General features: G+C 38.7%; 1 protein-coding gene across 1 annotated transcript in view; it reads right to left on the reverse strand.

Moving 5' to 3' along the window:
• The window catches only part of LOC122794350 (macoilin-like), a 990560-nt gene that overhangs the window by 305003 nt on the left and 664003 nt on the right, over positions 1–21554 (reverse strand). The window contains exon 8 of the mRNA XM_044062667.1: positions 2400–2582. Coding sequence (XP_043918602.1) covers positions 2400–2582 — 183 coding nt within the window. The remainder of the gene's footprint in view (positions 1–2399; positions 2583–21554) is intronic.

The following is a 21554-nucleotide window of genomic DNA, read 5'->3' on the forward strand; positions in this document are numbered from 1 at the left end:
GAACCACAGCAGTGAAATAAATAGGACATGCTGGAGGGACAGATTCATAACCCAGAGGCTCCCTTCACTCTGGAATAAAATCCCAGTCCAGGTTAGGCAGAGTCCCTCATTGACTCTCTTCAAGAGGAATCTTGATGAGTGGATGGGAGATCGTAGGTTTACCCCGGGTATCACTTCTGTGTCACTGTTAGACAGAGGCACAGTATACTAACCTCAAAAAAGGGCATAGCAAAATAAATTTAAAATGGATGGCGAAAGCTAAACACATTCTGGCTAGGCTTATAAATGCCCTAGGGCAGATAGCCTAGTATGACCCTATGAACTTAAGTAGGTTACATATTGCAAAGAAAGTATGACATTTACAATACATAGAAAACAAGGATAGGATAAAGGCTGCTTCGGAATACATGAATATAGCTTTAGTGATATGTGGATTGTGAACTGCCGCGGTGGTACGGCGGTAGCGTTGTTACCTCACAGCAAGAGGTTCTCCCATTCGATTCTTGGCTGGGCTTGGGAGTGCCTTCTGTGTGGAGTTTGCATGTCCTCCCTGCGGATGGGTAGCGTTCGAAATACATGCGTGTGTAAATGGGCGTGTCTTCGTAGAAGGTTGAGCATCGGGCTGGCACCTCGGCATTTCGTCAAAATCTACTGCCGATCATTAGCGGACCGGAGTTCCGCTGTGGCGACGAAAAGCTGAAAGACAAACAACAACAACAACATAACATATTTGACATGTCTCAGGAGATTTCAACTTCAGTATTATTTATGTTAAGTTTAGGGATGCAATAAAAAAAGCATTTGTCAGCTTAAGCATGTTTGATTTAATATGGTTCATAGGATTGTGGTTCAAGGAAAAGTGATATGACTATTCATGACAAAACTTCAAGAAATCCTTTATGGACAAGTCACTGGCTTCCACCCCTCCCCCAAAACACATTTGAATATGTAACCAGCAAAGAAGAAGGACGAGCCCTTGGTCATTCCCCCCAGAGAGCTGGTAATAAGACTGTCATTCTTTCAGGCTGGTATTAGCAGGACCTTGCTCCTCTGACACTCAAAAGGTAGATGCTCTTTAAAAACATTAAACTAAATTAAATGAGACCCTGACCATGCGTCTTTAAGACAACCCCTTTGTGATGTCTGTGGTCCAGAACAAGGCCTAAGAAACTACAGCATGTTGATAACTGCCATCAGATATTGAGACTGACATCCTCCACTCAGCTTTAGGTGCTGAAGAAACTTTAAATTTTCCTTGAGCCCAGACTCAAAGATGAAGTATCAAGTCTTTGTCTACAGCTTCAGGATGGGTCCTGTACGTAGCCTGCTGTAATTCTGAGTGTGCTGTTGGAATAAAAGTGCTATAGGCTCAGCTGTATACTTGCAAAGAATGGGTTGCCTGATACTGTCCTCCTTGAAGGAAGAGCTGAAGTACTCCATTTTGGATGTTCATTTCAAGGAGGAAGTTTCCCTAATCAGCCAACAAAGTACATGAGGAAAACTACTTAAAGTGGAAGCAGTTTGTATTCAATGTGGATGGCCATTATAATTACTCTGTGCTCCCCTCAAACTTTTCTAGGCCAAGCCAATCCCAAAAGAGAAAAGAAGTCTCTATGCAAAGGAAGGGAGGTACTCATAAATCATGCAATCTTGCTGCCTTCTATGGAGGCCAAGTCACCCAAGAGGATAACCTCACCACCTCCATCACAGCAGTCCTCACTGTGGTTTGGAGTTCCTATACTAGACAGTTCTCCAAGTATGCATCGGACTGCAGACTGATCAACAGTGTGTTTTGGCTGTGGTCATATTCAATGACATTTCAAGAGCTCTTAGGCTATAGCTCAGAAAGGGGTCTGGTAACAGAAACAAAGCATCATTTTAAATCTGAACAATGCATTCAACTATTTGACATATATTCCATAGATTACACTTGCTGGGCATTTCTGCTGATATGCATATCCAGGAGCAAGCTGCAGATATAGCTGAGTTGGCTATACCATGCCATGCCTTGAGGGGTGCATTTCCAAAACAACATGTTTTCATTGCAGGGACAAAACCAGTATAACCTCTCCATACAACAGGTTTATGGAAAACAGTCTGAGTGAGACACAACTACTTTTGTTTTGAAAATACTCTGCTGAAACTCATTTCCACATTTGACCAGAGTACAAGATAATATTACATGTCAGCATATTTGCTGATTCACAGAGTGACCACTGGTTTAGAAAACATTCAACTAATATCCTTTAGGTGTACTTTATAGGTGCAGAAACATAAGACAACATTGTTGCTAGCTGTGTCAGTACCTGCTGCATTTATAAGAGAAAAGAGACTGAATTCACACTTGTGACATTTTTCCCCACATCGGAAAATGAAGCTTAGTAATTCAGTCATTATACCTGTTGACTATTGTAAGCTGGCTAGGCCGTGCAGAAGTTGTAGTTTCTTCAGCCTTCTTTAGCTTCATGTCTGATAGCTGCTTCTCTAAAATTGCTCGAGCATCTGCTTCAGCCCTCAGTCGCTTCTCTAGCTGATTTATGTTGTGCTTATCCTTCTGTTTGGCTTGAATAAAATACTGAACTCTGAAAAATAGCACAAATACATAACCTACCTTTTCTCTGAGAATGGAAAAAGATATGCATTATCATCACAAAGAAAACACCTTACTGTTTTAGAAAACACACAAGCTGGCTTTAAATTCTCAATATCAAATAAATGAAATATTATAGCATAGTATGTCGATGGTTAACTTATTAGGCAATTTTCATCTTTGGGTTTATTTAAAAAGGCTAAATTGCTCTAAGGATGGATGACCCAATGACCAAATAAATCTAAAAATCTCTCTCTCAAATCCAAAACATCCAGTCAATGACTACATAACTGGAGTTGGTATCCTTATATAACGTTCCTGTTATATTCATTCATTAATCAGTTACCCACTTAAACTAGTTCAGGGGTGCATAGGATCTGGTGCCTACCCCTAAACTCAATGGGTGCAAAGCAGAAAAAAAAATGTCCTTGAAAGGGCACTCCCTACTACAAGATGCATGAATACTCATTGAAATACTGCATGCAGCTATGTGCAAATTGGAGGATTGACAGTTCACTTAAGGTATGTCTCTGAAATGTGGGGGAACCTGAAAACTGTCAAAATCCTACACAGGCAGATGGAGGGCATGCAGACTCTGTACAGATGGTAATGCACCCAAGAAGAGCTGAACTAAAGAATGAAGTGCTGTGAGGCAGTAAAGCTATCTGCTGCTCTACTGTGCCACCCATGATCTTCCTATGGGTTTTCTTTGTTATTTCCTTGTGGAACTATCCCAAGAAATTCCTCATAGGTTTGAACACTTCTCATCAAACCTGGTCATCAAAGCTAGGCTAGATATTAAGAAATGTAAAGATACACTATATTAAACAATAACAACCATTCCTTTTTTTGACAACCCAAACATTTAAGCCATGCAATAAAATTCATAGGAACTGATAACAGAGCAGTAACTAGGCCATTTCAAGCCCAAGAGGATCATCATTTGGTGCCCTGCTCCACCTGAAGAGATTTTTTTTTAGGGGGGGGGGGCCTGACAACAACTTTTCACAAAAATATAAAACACTAAGAGCAAGTATTAACACAAAGTTTTATTGAGGGTTTAAAGTATTTTCAGAGTAAAACATTTAACTGTCATGTAACACATATCCAAACACATTAGTTTATGGGTTTAAAGAAACCACTCAGCTAGCTTTCCCTTAGCATGACCAAGTAACATCATACATCTGCTGTATAAAGTTTTAAAACACTACTGGATACAAACATTTGAACAAAACAAAATACAATTATCTTGCAAACAAACCATTCTAAGAAAATCCTTAAGGAAATAAAATTCATTCATTCAGTTAATAATATTAGATAAATAAAAGCAGTCTTGACAAATTAAGACCCAACATCACATAAAACAGCATAGTATTCACTGAAGTCCATATATCTCCCTCTCATTAAACAGCATAGCATTGATTGAAAGTCCATCAACTAATAGATGAAAACAGCCTCGATGAATTAAGAGCCCATATCTCTCCCTCTCATTAAACAGTGTAGCTTTCATTGAAAGTAGAAATAATCAAATAATAATAGATAAAAACAACCTTGATGAAGTAAAAACTCATTATCTATCCCCCCCCCCCCACATAAAACAGCAAGCAACGTCCCTATCTGCCCTCTATGGCAACAACAATAACCAGTACGGGCAATGATGGCAAGAGGATACCCCCACAATTTTACCTCTCTGCTATTCCTTATAAATTAGTTACCATTTCTTGTCAGAATCAGGGACACAGTCAGAAATAATAATCAGACAGGGACACTTCAATGTTAGTATTGTTGACTTAGGTCATTGAAAGAATAAGAGAATATAAATGAATACACTTTTTCTGAAGTAACGAAATCTATATTATAGTTCAAATTATTCTCATTTATTAACTGCAGTTCACCACTTTTCTCCCAAAAAGGTAATTTGGTTGTGTGCAAAGCCAAACTGCATTTATGCAGTACATTTTAATTTGATACACGAATCAACCACACAATGGATATCCAGATTCTGGTCCAGATTTACTTATAGTTAAACAAATCCAGAAATAATAATCAGACAGCGAGGATTCAATGGCACTAAAAATATTAGTACTTTGTTAGCTTAAATCATTGACAGAATAAGAGAATGTGAATTAATACAGAGATGCTCAACAAACACACTGCCTTACTGATATAGAGGTAGTATTGCCCTGCTACTCTCCTCTGGAAGCCTACTAAAGCTCAGAGTCATTGTAGGTGTGATGGACCAATCACTTTGCACAGTACAGGGGTTACCTTACAGACCCACAGACAGGACCTTAGTTTTCTAGTGCAATAGTAAGAGAAAGATCTCTTGGAATGCTGTTCTTTACTTTGGTTCTCTTCAGCTGCTGAGCTCAGATAAAAAAAAAAAAAAAAACTTTTGGGTTTGACTAGTGTTTTCTACAGTTTTGACTGTTTTTTTCTGATTAGAAATTTTGTATATACTTAGTTTTTTACTTTTATATTGCCTGCACAGTATGACTTGTACTGCTTATTTTAAGCTGCTTGCTGGTTTTACAGGAATTTTTAACCATTCAAATGTGTTTTACAGTCATTTGTGAATGTTTAGGTGAGTTTCTACACTAAGCCACCAAAGAAGGCTAAAGCCAAAGTCCACAGGAGATGATAAAGGAACACAAATTTTATTGTTGTAAAGCGTTTTTCGTTGCTCAACGTTTGAGCAACTTCTTCAGACATAATTCACTTAATTAATTATTTATAGTACAATCAACTTAAAAGCCACTCTTATTTAAAGTGGTATGATGTTAAATAAAAACTAACTCACATAAAATAGTAAGCAAATCTAGCTTACTTTTTAACTTACTTTTTATGAAACATGCAGTCACATATAAAAAACCTTTTTACTAAAAGCAATAATATTGTTGTATTAAACAGTATTCATAACTATATGTAATTAAGCTAAGGACTAAATAAATTCATTTTTACCCAGTAAGCAGACATGAAGTAATACTTCATGGTAAAACTAAAAACACTCAATAAGTGTACTAGTACGTAAACAACTGTATGGGTAACTTGTCTTTATAAAATGAATGTTATACAAATAAATATATATTATATGTTACATATAACCATAAATAACCTGTTTCATTTATAAAGTTATTCATGTAATAGAAAGAAAATAAGAAACTACTTTTACTCTGTAAAGAAATGTGTGTATATTATGTATGGTATGTAGTCGTAGCCTACTAAGTTATAATTAAACTTAATATAATGCAATAGTGTAAATGATTCTAAAATTTTACACTAATACTAAATTGTTAGCTAGTTTTTCACTTTTTTCCTTTTCTTTTATTTTAATTTCCTATTTTCTATCTAAACTTCTAAGCTTCAACAAACAGCTGATGTTACAGTGTTCATTTAAACCTGGTTTTACAAAAGCGTTTGTTCTCCACTGCCATGTCAGTTCACGGTCTTCTAATAGCAAGTTATATGGGCCCCCTCTAATGTTAGTTTGAATTTGGTCAAACGCAGTGAACTTAAAGTTGTGGCCTGGGTTAGTTGAAATGTGTTTAAATAAGGTGCTATCTGTCTTGTTGTTTAGTATAGCATATGTATGCTCATAGACTCTCTCTTTGAATCGACGTTCAGTCTTTCCAATGTAGAAAGCTGGACATAGAGTACATGTAGCAACATACACTATAAGTTTTGAGTTACAGTTAAGTTTGTATTTTATTTTATATTATATTTTGTGTTATTAATAGTAACGTATTCACTACAAGACATGTGCTTACACATGTTGCAGCTACCACAATTAGCCATACCTTTTCTTTTACCAAAGCTGTTTGTTGTGTTTGTCTCCAGTATATTTTTAATATTTTTTCCCTTTTCTGTATACTATCCTAGGATGTTCCAAAAATTTAAAATTAATATTTTTATCTTGTTGTATGATAGCCCAGTTTTTATAAAGTATCTTTTTAATGATGTTACTGTCCATACTAAATGTTGTAATAAAACTAGTTTGATAGTTGTTAATTGATTGTACTTCCCTATCCGACGTTTTAGATTCTGGCATTGGATTATCTAAGTTAACTATAGTTTCTGTATTATGGTATTCACTATCTCCAAGCTTTAAAATAGGTACCAATATGCCATTGTCTCTTTTATACCTAACTTCATGAAAAATATCATTGAGTAAGTCGGTCAGGTAGCCTCTCTCAGAAAAAAATGTTATCAGTAAATTACATTCAAATTCAAAGTCACTAGACAGAGTAGTCATACGTGCTGCTCTAATAAGCTGTCCCTTCACTATAGCTTTCTTTTGTGAATATGGATGGAGGCTTGTATAGTGAAGGTAAGAATTACAGAAGGTGTCTTTTCTATGTATTTTGGCAAAATACTGCATATTAACTTGGTCTTTGGATAGATTTACATCCAAATAATTTATAGACCGTGTTTGAAAATCCAGTGTAAATTTGAAAAAGTCAGTGGTGTTATTTAAATAAAGTAAAAAGTTTTCTGCTAGTCCCCTATGTCCCTGAAATAAAATAAAAATGTCATCAAGAAACCGGGTGTAATACTGTATATGTGTAGTCCACTCGGTATTCTGAAAGATGTAGTAGTTTTCCCAATACGCCATTACCGTATTGGCTAAACTAGCCCCACATGGTGATCCCATCGCAACGCCGCACTTTTGTAAGTACAATTTGTTATTGAATGTAAAAAAAATTGTTTGTCAAAATAATATCTAATAGTGTTGTAACTGTGAATATTTCATTAGGTGGTGCACCTTTTTTAATAAGAAATGAGTCAACCCATTCAATAGCTTCTAAGTGAGGGATGGACGTATACAAATCTATAACATCTATAGTTAGAAAATTGTTTTCTTCTTTATATACCATTCTGTCAAAGTTCTCAAGGAAGGACCACGAATCTTTACAGACTTGCGGTTCTGTCCCGAGATACTTTTTCAAAATGCTGTCAACTAGTTTTGCTGATGCATAAGTAATAGAATTACGTCCATCAATTAATGGCCTAAAAGGTGGATTCATAATGTTTTTATGAATTTTTGGCGTTGCGAACATAATAGGGATCTTTGGCCAGTTCATAGTTATATACTGATATGTGTCTAAATCAATGTATCCATCCATAAATAAGTCACTATAGTAGCCCTTGATCATCCTATATGCAGTATTCACCTCATTGACAGACACCTTTTTGTATGTTTCACTTTCCAAAATATGCTCTACTCTGTTAACATAATCACAATTGTCAAATAAAGCCAGACCGCCACCTTTGTCTGGTTTTATAGCTCTAATGTCTAGTGTTTTGAAAATAGATAAAGATGTTGTTTCATCACTACTAATATTACTGGGTTTCCAAACTTTGTGAAAGATATTATTATTTTGACTGCTATTTAAACAACATAGGTCTAATTCCATTAGTTGTTCAAATGTGTGCAGTGTGGGATGTAAAATAGGGTTGTACTCACTTACCACTTTAAGAGAATTTGTTAAGGCTAAAGAATCTCCTAGAAGTAAGTTAAGGTTAAGTTTTCTAACAAACAGCTTAAGGTCTTTAATACTTTGGACTAAGTCCATATGCTTACTAGGGACAAAAGTTTGTCCCTTAGCCAAAAGTTCAACCAAAGTAGGGTCTAATTCGATACAAGAAAAATTATAAACATTAAAGTCTCCTGCTGTGTTCTGTATAACCGAAGGTCCTGTAATATCATTCATTATCTCTTTGGTTTGTTGTAAGGGCGAAATTTGTTTTTTTGAAAATTTTGATTGTTATTAGGATGTTGGTTATTAGCGTAGTGTCGCTTTGGTATAGCTCCCAGACTAGGGTTATTCTGGTTATCCTGTTGTATTAGTCTGTTCGAGTAATGTCCATTGGAGTGTCCTCCACTGGAATTCCCTTGTTTTCCGTTCCTGAGTCGTCCAGCCCAGGTGTTATTGTTCTCGTTGCCTTCTCTACTGTTTGAATTACGAGTGTCATAATCCAGACTAAAGTCTAGTTCATCAGTAGGTAGTTCGAGAGGCTCAGAGCAGTTGACTTGTACATTTGCAAGGCCAGTCTTTGATCCAGGTGGGTTAGGGTACGCTCTACCATTATCATATGCCAATCTGTCACGATTTAGTTTTTTAATTTTACTTGATTTTAATTTAATCAACAGTTGTTCGATAGAATTGAAAATTCTATCATATTCAAACTTATATCTAGAGAAGTCAGCATGGTTAATAATGATGGAATTCAGTTCAGCGACTTCTTTAGATAAATCAGTTATCTGCAGGTTATAATGTTTGATAATGCACTCCATAAGCGCAAACCCCTGTTCGTCAAACAAGGTATTAAGTTCTAAGTGGAACAATGAGTTAACCACAAGCCCCGTAGGGTAAATATGATGCCTAAGCCCCTTTGGCACTACACGTTGCCTACAACATTCCTGAAAATAGTTGACTTCCAATTGTAGTTTTTTAATTTTGAATAGCTTAGCGTCTAATACCTTGAGGTTATTAGTAAGTAATTGTTCACTAACCTCAGGTGTCTCAGTGTTTTCAGCCGGTCGCTCCAGTCGATTATGTTGGTCAAACGTTACATTTTTGGTGTTAAAGATCCAGTCTTGAAACAAGGGAGCCCCAATAAGCTCTCCAACGCTGTCTCGAATGTTAGTAGCTACTCTGGTTTCAGTATTCTCGTCGTGACAAAATTTTACATGAGTCGAGTTACGTGAATTTACAGTTACCAAAGGTAACTGGTTGCCTTGCACTCGGTTGCTGTTGGTATTTATGTTCCGTTCTTGTGACTGCATGTTAATTCCACTTCCTAGCGGCAAGTTCATACCGCTATTGTCATTAACCGAACTTGGCATTTCCGTAATATTCAAAGGGGTTCGTTGACCAAGTGGAATAGACCCAGACGGGTCGCTTGAGTCTACAGTATGTGAGTTGTTTAAGTTATAGTTCAATATTTGAGAGTCCAACCGCGAGGATAAATGGTCAACTCGCTGCGTTAACGCTAGGATGAGAGCTGTCAGGTTTACTTCTTCCGTACCCCCACAATTTTACCTCTCTGCTATTCCTTATAAATTAGTTACCATTTCTTGTCAGAATCAGGGACACAGTCAGAAATAATAATCAGACAGGGACACTTCAATGTTAATATTGTTGACTTAGGTCATTGACAGAATAAGAGAATATAAATGTATACACTTTTTCTGAAGTAACGAAGTCTATATTATAGTTCAAATTATTCTCATTATTTATTAACTGCAGTTCACCACTTTTCTCACAAAAAGGTAATTTGGTTGTGTGCAAAGCCAAACTGCATTTATGCAGTACATTTTAATTTGATACACGAATCAACCACACAATGGATATCCAGATTCTGGTCCAGATTTAATTATAGTTAAACAAATCCAGAAATAATAATCAGACAGCGAGGATTCAATGGCACTAAACATATTAGTACTTTGTTAGCTTAAATCATTGACAGAATAAGAGAATGTGAATTAATACAGAGATGCTCAACAAACACACTGCCTTACTGATATAGAGGTAGTATTGCCCTGCTACTCTCCTCTGGAAGCCTACTAAAGTTCAGAGTCATTGTAGGTGTGATGGACCAATCACTTTGCACAGTACAGGGGTTACCTTACAGACCCACAGACAGGACCTTAGTTTTCTAGTGCAATAGTAAGAGAAAGATCTCTTGGAATGCTGTTCTTTACTTTGGTTCTCTTCAGCTGCTGAGCTCAGATAAAAAAAAAAATCTTTTGGGTTTGACTAGTGTTTTCTACTGTTTTGACTGTTTTTTTTCTGATTAGAAATTTTGTATATACTTAGTTTTTTACTTTTATATTGCCTGCACAGTATGACTTGTACTGCTTATTTTAAGCTGCTTGCTGGTTTTACAGGAATTTTTAACCATTCAAATGTGTTTTACAGTCATTTGTGAATGTTTAGGTGAGTTTCTACACTAAGGCAATGTTACTTCAGTTCCTCTCATTATCTACTGAGCCCAGAGTCGGGAGTTAATCGCTGCTGTTTTTTCTGTTGATTAAAAGCTTTATTTGGAAGATCTGACAGGAAAACTTGATGATATTGTAGTTTTTTTCATTCATATTATGATTATTTGAAGTGACTGAGCAGGATTACAGAAGTTTAAATGATTTTTTCATTTAAATCAAAATCTTTGGGGCCATTTTGAATGTTAAACATTTTTGACAAGATTTTTCATAAGTTTATGCTTTGTTTCTTGTCAAACACTGTTTGACAAGAAATAAACAACCAGGGATGCAACCATACTGGATCTGGTCCTCACTAATATGGGAGACTGCTGCACACCCCCTACTGTAATCCTTACCTGGTAAGGACAGACCACAAAATGGTTTCCTTTGAAGTAAAAATAAACCTGTACCCCCAGCTAATCCTGGCATATTCAGGAGCTATTCTAAGGGTAACCTCCTGCTATTAAATGAGAACCTGGCAAAATTTCAAGCCCCCATAAACCCTGAGAACACTTCTGCCTATGCAGAACTGTTCACAGAAACCCTGTACAATCATATTAATAGCTGCATAGAGGTAGCTCTACTCACCAAGAAGAAGTACAGAAGTAATTCAAGAAACAAGCCACCCTAGTGGAATCACAAAATCAGTCATCTGTATAACAGGAGGAAGAAAATCATGGCAAAAATTAGGAGGTGCAGCACCCAGCATTATAAAAGCACTCTCATCAAACTAAACAACTCAGAGGACAAATAAAATCAACCAAAGCCAAATTTAAGGTAAGTTTGGCCTCCCAGGCCAAGGACAACCATAAAGTATTCTTTAGCTATGTCCGCAACCTCAAAGGCAATACACAATTGTGTGCAGAGTTTATTGTAAATGGAGCCACCTACACTGAGCCAGAAGCATAGCAAACCTCCTGGCTCATAAATTCAGCTCCAACTTTATCCCCCCCCCCAAACCTTCCCTCAGGAAATATCATCAAATATAGCTCCCCCTACTATCACTATGGAACACGTCCTTAATGCTCTCTCTAAGACCAAGAACACTGCATCAATGGGCCCAGACAATATCCCAGGATGCCTTCTAAATAGCATGAAGCATGACCTGTCAGGGCCTCTGGAATTACTATTTAACTGTAGCCTCCAAATAGGCTTCGTGCCTCATGAATGAAGAAAGGCAACAGTCATCCCTCAGCACAAAGGTGGGCCATCTATAGACCCTGGAAACTACAGAACCATAAGTCTCACTAGTCTTATATGTAAGCCATAGAAAGAATTATCATGGAGATGATCAATAGAGATGTAGTAAACCTCCACACACTGGACTCAACCCAGTTTGGATTCATCAAGGGCAGACCATGCCTACTAAAGGTGGTAGACTTCTTTGAGAAGGTCACCAAACCAATGGATGAGTGCAGAATTGTTCACACTGCCTACCTTGACCTGGTCAAGGCATTTGAGACAATACCCCACCCGGACATTGCTGAGAAACTCAAGAGGTTGGGTACAAACCCATATGTCACCCAGTGAATAGCCAACTGGCTCACAGACAGGACCCAGGAAGTTAGAATTGGGGAGTCCATGTCTACAAACTGGAGTCCCTCAGGGATCAGTCCTTGGATCGCTCCTTTTTGGCATTTACTTCTGAGAAGTCACGCCCAATGTCAGTGGTCTCTGGTTGACTAAATTTGCAGAGGATTGCAAATTAGGAGCTGTCATTGAATCTCATCCTGACACAAATGTTCTACATGAGAGGCTGACACAGACAAACAACTGGTGCCAGAGCCATGGACTAAAACTAAACACCAAGAAATGCATAATAGTATTCTTTGGGAAGTCATCCATTCCTGGTACATATTGACAGCACAACCCTTAGAACTAATCCAGTAGTCAGGGACGTAGGGACATACATAGATAGTAATTTAGCCTTTGATCATCACGTGTCTAGAGAGGTGAGGAAATCATTCTATGTTCCACAACATATAAACAAAGGTATGGCATCTAATTCCAAGAAAATAATTTTTCCACTGTATTTTGCATTCCTCAGACCTATCGACTACAATGGCCCCTCTGGTATGTACCTAACCAGGCATATCTAACAACTGAAATGTCCACAGAGGTTCCTCACTAAAAGAATACAGGGCATAAGTAATATGTCGTAATGCAGACTGCATCAAGGCCCTATCCCTGTTTCCTGTCTCTTACAGACTTTTGAGGGGGAGATCTATGCCTGGCATACAGTGCATTGTCAGACCCCACTCTGATGTAACTCCTGCATATCCACAAAACAAACAACACCAGAATTACCCATTCTAAAGACTTAAACCTTGCCTGTGAAATAAATAGGACCTGCTGGCGAGATAGGTATGTATACCAGAGATTACCCCGTCTATTGAGCAAGCTCCCCATCTATGTGAAGCAGTGTTCCTCCCTAACCCAATTCAAGTGCAACTTGGACAATTGGATGGGAAACCGGAATTTCATCCCTGGTTTGGCACCTATGTCTCTGATGAACACAGGTAACCTGTAAATGGTTCATCTCCCAGGCCCATGCTTACACTTATCAAGGGTAGCAAAACTTGTCAGAGATTTGGGATGCATGGCTAGGCTTAAAAAGGCCCTTGTGGTCATTAGTCTAGTAAACACCTATAAACCTATTATGTTGTTTCTATTTGTTTGGGCCTGAAAATAGCCTTTTTTTACAAAAAATGGGAGAATTCTGTGCAGGTATTTTGTGCACTGAACTTTCTTAATGAAATTATTGTCATTTTATTCAGTGCAGTGCTTAGAATAGTATCCCTGCAGACATGGACTTCAGTTTGCTATGTAAAGGGAGAATAGTGGAAACTGTTCACTTTTACTGGCTGACTGTGCAGCCATTATTTGGTATTGCTCTGGCTGTCTTTTATTCACTGACTTGATGGACTCTGATACACCATCCCCTATCTGCCGCTTGTGTACCTAAAAACATAAAAGTAAATCAAGAAATAAGCCTCATTCTATGGCTTGTGACTCCACAGTAACCTTGGGAAGGCTAGACCACTTGTCTCCTTTTGCCCTCAGGTCTCCTGGTTTGGTGGAAGTACCATAACTGTGCATGACACAAGGATCAAACATGTAATAAGGGCTTGGTACCAGCGCCTGGTTCAGGTATGGGAGAACCAAAGTCTTTAGGTGCTGGGGGGACAGGGGCACAGAATCTGTTGCCTGTGTTGATATATCTCTCCCAAGGGATTCTCCTGCTAGTCTTGCATGCTAAAAAAGACAGAAGACCTACCAGACTACATGGCAACAATCTCCAACTGTGTTTTTATCTGATCTGGTGGCTATGGCTAGATCCTGTGTTCAGGCCATTGTTTATTGCATACAAACCCAGACTATGAGTAATGCCAACACTCCCACCCCCGTTCAACCGTCCAATGATCCTGATTTTGAGGATATGGAATCTGAAGTGTCAGTGTTTGACAAGTCAGTTTCTTCTGAGGAAGAACAGGTTCAGAAACCCAAACAGATGTTTTCCATTTCCTAAATGCTGTCTAGATTTAGGGATATATTTAGTTGGGAGCAATTACTGACTGACCCCAAGTTCATCAGGGTATATAATCTTTTAGAGGATGAGGTCCCGAATGTGGCAACCTATCTTCTGTTGATCCTAGCATTGAAGGATATTTTTTAAGAAAGCTTACAATTCTCCACTGCTGAATAAGCCTCGGCCTAAAAAAGTGTTTATGAAATTCAGGGCATGCTTGGCTATGCCTGGCCTCCAAACCATCTTGCCTGCAGACCCTGCTTCTGTATCCCCAGTGAGAAGACCATGTCTACATCAAACCTAGTCCCTTAAGATAAAGTAGACAAGTGGCTAGAATCTCAGAGAAAGAAAGTGGCTCAAACCAACATGGTAGGTGTTAAAGTATTCAACTACCAGTGTTTTACATAGAAGTTTGTGTTGAGGTGTATGTATAATTTAGAGCAGTTCTCTGCATTGTTACCTGCTGAACAGGAAGAATATATGAAACATATTGTTTCAAGTGTTTCTCAAGTCACTAAACCTGCTTTAAAGAGTGCTTTGGAGTGGGCCTGTGTTTACAAATGCAACAAAGTCGGTGGTGGTAAGGAGGTGGGATTGGTTGTACAGCCAAAACCTTTCTGATGTGTTAAAAATGAAATTATGAATGTTCTGCTTGATTCTGATTGTGTGTTTGGTACAGTGACTAATCAGGTCCTTTTTAACAAAGGAGATGACAGAAGTAAACTGATGGAAGGGTTGTCTAAAATGTTTCCCCAAGTTTCCCCCAATAAGAAGGATAATTTCTGGCAGCCCAGCAAACAGAAGTCCCAGCCGAAAAAAAACAAGGCACCAAAATGAAATGGCAGGACAAGAACTGTGCCAAACCTAACAAAAGGGATTCCCTTCCCAAGGAGATTAACTCCCTCCCAACTTATGACTATGTCAAAGCTCGAGTCCTATCATTCTCAAGTTCCCCTGCAAAAGTTAGTTCTCAACAAGGCAGCCTGACCATGAGTGGTTTCCAACAAATGGGTGCACAACACCACTGGCAGAGGCAGTGGCACAGAAGGAACATCCATCACTATTTGGGGGGGGCATACCTCTCAACCATACCAAATTCCTCGGCATTTACCAGTTTTGAGGTCAAAATAATGGGGTGCCACAAATTCCAGAGTAGCCCCCTTTATTCTTGAATTTCCCTGCATTTCTTTTTTGATTATTTGTTTCTGCTGATGTCATCACATATGCAATGACGTCAGCTTTAGGAGCAGCCTGTCAGAATTCGCTGAGGGCTCAGGGGGTGTGATTGACTGATTCACTGTACTTTATGGGCAACCAGTAGTAATGTGCATGTGTTTACTGCAGGTCTGCAGCTCCTCCAGGGAAAGCACTTTTAAATTAAGCTGCAATTCAGCACTTTTAGGACTGTTCCGTACTTTCTGGTGCAGATGTTTTATAATGTGCTGATGCCGTTGGGACACTGCATTTATTTGAAGGTTATTTAACAGGTCTGCAGCAGAGTTTCCTCCAGCTTAAGCACTATTATGTTTTATTATGTGCTGCTCGTGCCATTCAGATTTTACTGTTGGAATTATTATTTGAAGGTTATTTTGAGTGTGTGTGTGCTGATGTCATTCAGATTTGCTCTTGGAGTTATTATTTGAAGGTTATTTTGTGTGTTGGAATTATTATTTGAAGGTTATTTTGTGTGTGTGTGTGTGTGTTTGTGTGTGTCTGTATAAAATGCTCCAATTAGGTATACCTGGTGGTTAGGGTTACTCAGGCTCAAACCCTGTACCTTAAGGACAAGAGCCTTTAGTTCTCTACCCATACCACCACATATGATTGAAGGATTTATAGCTCTCAACTGTACAAATTTTCACAGAATGTCTGGAATATTTGGCTCATACTTTTGGTCTGTTCCTCTTAAAATGTGGATGGTGCAGTTGTGCAGTGGTAGTACTGTCGCCTCACAACCAGAGGTTCTCTGGTTCAGTTCTTGGCTGAAGTGCCTTCTGTGCAGAGTCTGCATGTCCTCCTTGCATTTGTGTGGGTTTCCTCATGGTGCTCCAGTTTCCTCCCACAATACACAGACATGCATCTGGAGCATTTCTCCCCAGGCCTCTGCTGAAAATTGGCTTCATTCCAAGTTGGACTGGTAAACACATGTAAAATACAATGTGTGGTTTTCTGACAAATCAGTGAGAACTGAATTCACTAAATAATGATAGCCATTTAAGTTTCAGTCTTTCTATCTTTCAGGAGACACATGGCAACACAAGTATTCTAGCAACTTTCTAAGATTAAACACGCAATGTTTAAAATGTGTCTCCAGTTTTGGGCCTTTGCCCCCCCCCCCCAATAACTTTTGGCTTTTTCCTGATTTCTTGTACTGCACAGTTCTTCGAGGAAAGAGAGGTTTAGTGCTGCTTACACAAAGTCTACTTGCATTGTTAGTAGCACAACAGGTAATATACTTGCTTTTGCTGCAGAAGGCTGTGGGTTCTACTCCCACAGTATGTAGATGGATTGCTGATACTGTACTATGTTATACTTTTAAAATGGGTAGATGCTGCAGTCCTGAGAATGTCTTCCTTTGGAAGAGATACCTAGTAACTATGAATCTGTTATCAGTTTGCCATCCATTCCCTATTGAAATATTACTAGCTTTTCATTTTTTTAATGTAACATAGGCAATTTATTCTTCAAGGGCAACAGGCACTTTACTTGTAGATGAAACAATTAAATATAATATTTTTGCTAGCAGTAACCTCTTCATTAGTTACAGATCTGTTTAATGTGGATTGTGAATATTTACTGATACAGATGGATTGTAGAAGTTTGAGTAGACTTTTATGATGGAAATGTTCCGAAATGGGCAGTTTTGTCATTATCTGTTTATGCATTTTGTTTCATTGCTTACTGGAAAAATGTTAAATACAGTAAATTTAAAATGCATTCTAATAAGTGTGCTGCATTATACAAGGAATATAATTTAATACAGTCAGGAATGTGTATCAAAGATCACATGTATGTTTCATGTGTAAGGGTCCTATGATTTGAAAACAGCCCAAAAGCAATCTTTATCCGCCATTGGCCAGATGCATTTTTTTTGAATGTGTGTTTCAGTGCTGTTTCAATGAATGTGAGTTTCAAGGGCAGAGACATTTTAATGGTAAATCTATTATCATTGTGAGACTGTATTGCTTTGTTTAGCAGATGTATATTAGTGTTTGTGCTGCACAATGTAAAATAAAAGTTTTAAATGAAATCCAGATAATCACTGTCGAAGTAAAGCAGTGCACATTACAGTGTTTATGGTAAATGGGGTGAAATAGCCAAGTAATGGGACACTGGAATGGTTGCAGGGGGACTCTGGGGCCATATTGTAGTTGTCTGTTCTTCAGTTTATATTTGAAAGTTGGTATTCCACAATTCCATTGGAGTGGATGGGGTTACATAATTCTGTATGCAAATATGTTAATCAGTAACAGATTTGTACCTATTTTTCATGGGCCTTTGTCCAGATTTTTGATGTTTCCAGGTTGAGAGGTATAGGGGGGCTTCCCCCTCTTCGACCAGACTAGGCTTTGTTATTCCCTTATGTTCTCTGGCAAATGCTGGATGCAGGGGTAATGCAGCTAATCTCTCCTTCAGACAGAATGAAAGGTTTCTACTCCATAATTTGACTGGTCCCTAAAAGAGGTGGTCATGGAAACTGGTGTTGGGCCTGTCCTGTCTGAATACTTACTGACAACACCACTGGCAGAGGCAGTGGCACAGAAGGAACATCCATCACTATTTGGGGGGGCATACCTCTCAACCATACCAAATTCCTCGGCATTTACCAGTTTTGAGGTCAAAATAATGGGGTGCCACAAATTCCAGAGTAGCCCCCTTTATTCTTGAATTTCCCTGCATTTCTTTTTTGATTATTTGTTTCTGCTGATGTCATCACATATGCAATGACGTCAGCTTCAGGAGCAGCCTGTCAGAATTCACTGAGGGCTCAGGGGGTGTGATTGACTGATTCACTGTACTTTATGGGCAACCAGTAGTAATGTGCATGTGTTGACTGCAGGTCTGCAGCTCCTCCAGGGAAAGCACTTTTAAATTAAGCTGCAATTCAGCACTTTTAGGACTGTTCCGTACTTTCTGGTGCAGATGTTTTAAATGTGCTGATGCCGTCGGGACACTGCATTTATTTGAAGGTTATTTAACAGGTCTGCAGCAGAGTTTCCCCCAGCTTAAGCACCATTATGTTTTATTATGTGCTGCTCGTGCCATTCAGATTTTACTGTTGGAATTATTATTTGAAGGTTATTTTGAGTGTGTGTGCTGATGTCATTCAGATTTGCTGTTGGAATTATTATTTGAAGGTTATTTTGTGTGTTGGAATTATTATTTGAAGGTTATTTTGTGTGTGTGTGTGTGTGTGTGTGTGTGTGTGTAAGATGCTCAGTTAGGGATACCTGGTGGTTAGGGTTACTCAGGGTCAAACCCTGTACCTTAAGGACAAGAGCCTTTAGTTCTCTACCCATACCACCATGTATGATTGAAGGATTTATAGCTCTCAACTGTACAAATTTTCACAGAATGTCTGGATATTTGGCTCATACTTTTGGTCTGTTCCTCTTAAAATGTGGATGGTGCAGTTGTGCAGTGGTAGTACTGTCGCCTCACAACCAGAGGTTCTCTGGTTCAGTTCTTGGCTGAAGTGCCTTCTGTGCAGAGTCTGCATGTCCTCCTTGCATTTGTGTGGGTTTCCTCATGGTGCTCCAGTTTCCTCCCACAATACACAGACATGCATCTGGAGCATTTCTCCCCAGGCCTCTGCTGAAAATTGGCTTAATTCCAAGTTGGACTGGTAAACACATGTAAAATACAATGTGTGGTTTTCTGAAAAATCAGTGAGAACTGAATTCACTAAATAATGATAGCCATTTAAGTTTCAGACTTTCTATCTTTCAGGAGACACATGGCAACACAAGTATTCTAGCAGCTTTCTAAGATTATACACACAGTGTTTAAAATGTGTCTCCAGTTTTGGGCCTTTGCCACCCCCCCCCCCAATAACTTTTGGCTTTTTCCTGATTTCTTGTACTGCACAGTTCTTCGAGGAAAGAGAAGTTTAGTGCTGCTTACACAAAGTCTACTTGCATTGTTAGTAGCACAACAGGTAATATACTTGCTTTTGCTGCAGAAGGCTGTGGGATCTACTCCCACAGTATGTAGATGGATTACTGATACTGTACTATGTTATACTTTTAAAACGGGTAGATGCTGCAGTCCTGAGAATGTCTTCCTTTGGCAGAGATACCTAGTAACTATGAATCTGTTATCAGTTTGCCATCCATTCCCTATTGAGATATTACTAGCTTTTCATTTTTTTAATGTAACATAGGCACTTTATTCTTCAAGGGCAACAGGCACTTTACTTGTAGATGAAACAATTAAATATAATATTTTTGCTAGCAGTAATCTCTTCATTAGTTACAGATCTGTTTAATGTGGATTGTGAATATTTACTGATACAGATGGATTGTAGAAGTTTGAGTAGACTTTTATGATGGAAATGTTCTGAAATGGGCAGTTTTGTCATTATCTGTTTATGCATTTTGTTTCATTGCTTACTGGAAAAATGTTAAATACAGTAAATTTAAAATGCATTCTAATAAGTGTGCTGCATTATACAAGGAATATAATTTAATACAGTCAGGAATGTGTATCAAAGATCACATGTATGTTTCATGTGCAAGGGGCCTATGGTTTGAAAACAGCCCAAAGGCAATCTTTATCCGCCACTGGCCAGATGCATTTTCTTTGAATGTGTGTTTCAGTGCTGTTTCAATTAATGTGAGTTTCAAGGGCAGAGACGTTTTAATGCTAAATCTATTATCATTGTGAGACTGTATTGCTTTGTTTAGCAGATGTCTATTAGTGTTTGTGCTACACAATGTAAAATAAAAGTTTTAAATGAAATCCAGATAATCACTGTAGAAGTAAAGCAGTGCACATTACAGTGTTTATGGTAAATGGGGTGAAATAGCCAAGTAATGGGACACTGGAATGGTTGCAGGGGGACTCTGGGGCCATATTGTAGTTGTCTGTTCGTCAGTTTATATTTGAAAGTTGGTATTCCACAATTCCATTGGAGTGGATGGGGTTACATAATTCTCTATGCAAATATTATGTTAATCAGTAACAGATTTGTACCTATTTTTCATGGGCCTTTGTCCAGATTTTTGATGTTTCCAGGTTGAGAGGTATGGGGGGGGGCTTCCCCCTCTTCCACTGGACTAGGCTTTGTTATTCCCTTATGTTCTCTGGCAAATGCTGGATGCAGGGGTAATGCAGCTAATCTCTCCTTCAGACAGAATGAAAGGTTTCTACTCCATAATTTCACTGGTCCCTAAAAGAGGTGGTCATGGAAACTGGTGTTGGGCCTGTCCTGTCTGAATACTTTCGTCAGGGTCCCCAAGTTCAAGATGTTCACCCTATAGATAGTGCTTCCTCTTGTGACAGAACATTGCTTCATGGGGCCCTTGTACTTGAAGGATGCATATCATCATATCCTCATTGCTTCATGACATATTTGAAATTTGTTATGTCTGGTTCAACCTGTCAGTTCTCTGCATTACCTTTTGGGCTATTAAGTGCAACTCAAGTGCTTACCAAATGTCTTGTTCCAGTAGTGGTTTAATGCCGGACACTCAGCATTCACATTTTTCTGTACCTGGACAACTTGTTCATCTGTGCAGAGTTTGCATCCAGATGTTTGGACTCACTATAGAAGGTGTTGTCCTTATTCACCCAGATAGGGTTCAAGTTGAACCTTTGGAAGTCATGTCTGACACTCTCAAAATGAATCGCCCTCCTGTGGTGCTTAACTGACACTGAAAAAATGAATGGCCTTTCTTTCATAGGTTCATAGGTAGGTGCTAGGCTATCTGCCCGAAGACATTTATAAGCCTAGCCGGAATGTGTTGGCTTTCACCACCCCCTCAAATTAGTTCCCTGTGCCTCTGTCCAGCTGAGCCATTGAAGTGATCCCTGGGGTAAACTTTCTGTTTCCCATCCACTCATCAAGGTTTCTCTTGAAGAGGGTTAGTGAGGAGCTCTGCCTAATGTAGATTGGAATCTTGTTCCAGAGCATGGGAAGTCTCTGGGACAGAAATGTATCCCTCCAGCATGTCCTATTTATTGTTGTGGTGAGGTTTAGATCCCTGGAGTGTGTGGCTTATGGGGATATGGTTTTCTTTAGGTAGAGCATGTCCATCAATTCTGGGTTGGACATGGTCTTGTATGTCAGGCGGAAATCACCTCTGAGTAGGCAGTATGCAACCGAGTACAGCTGGAGTTTCTTCAGTCGAGCTGCATAGGGCATCTGCTTGAGGCCAGTGATCTTCTTGGTGAGGTACTTCTGTGGTCTTTCCAGTTGTTGCAGATGTCTTGTATGGTACATCCCTAAT

Source organism: Protopterus annectens, chromosome 2.part1 (genome assembly GCF_019279795.1).
Source record: "Protopterus annectens isolate FY-2018-M chromosome 2.part1, PAN1.0, whole genome shotgun sequence".
Classification (NCBI taxonomy): Eukaryota; Metazoa; Chordata; order Ceratodontiformes; family Protopteridae; genus Protopterus; species Protopterus annectens.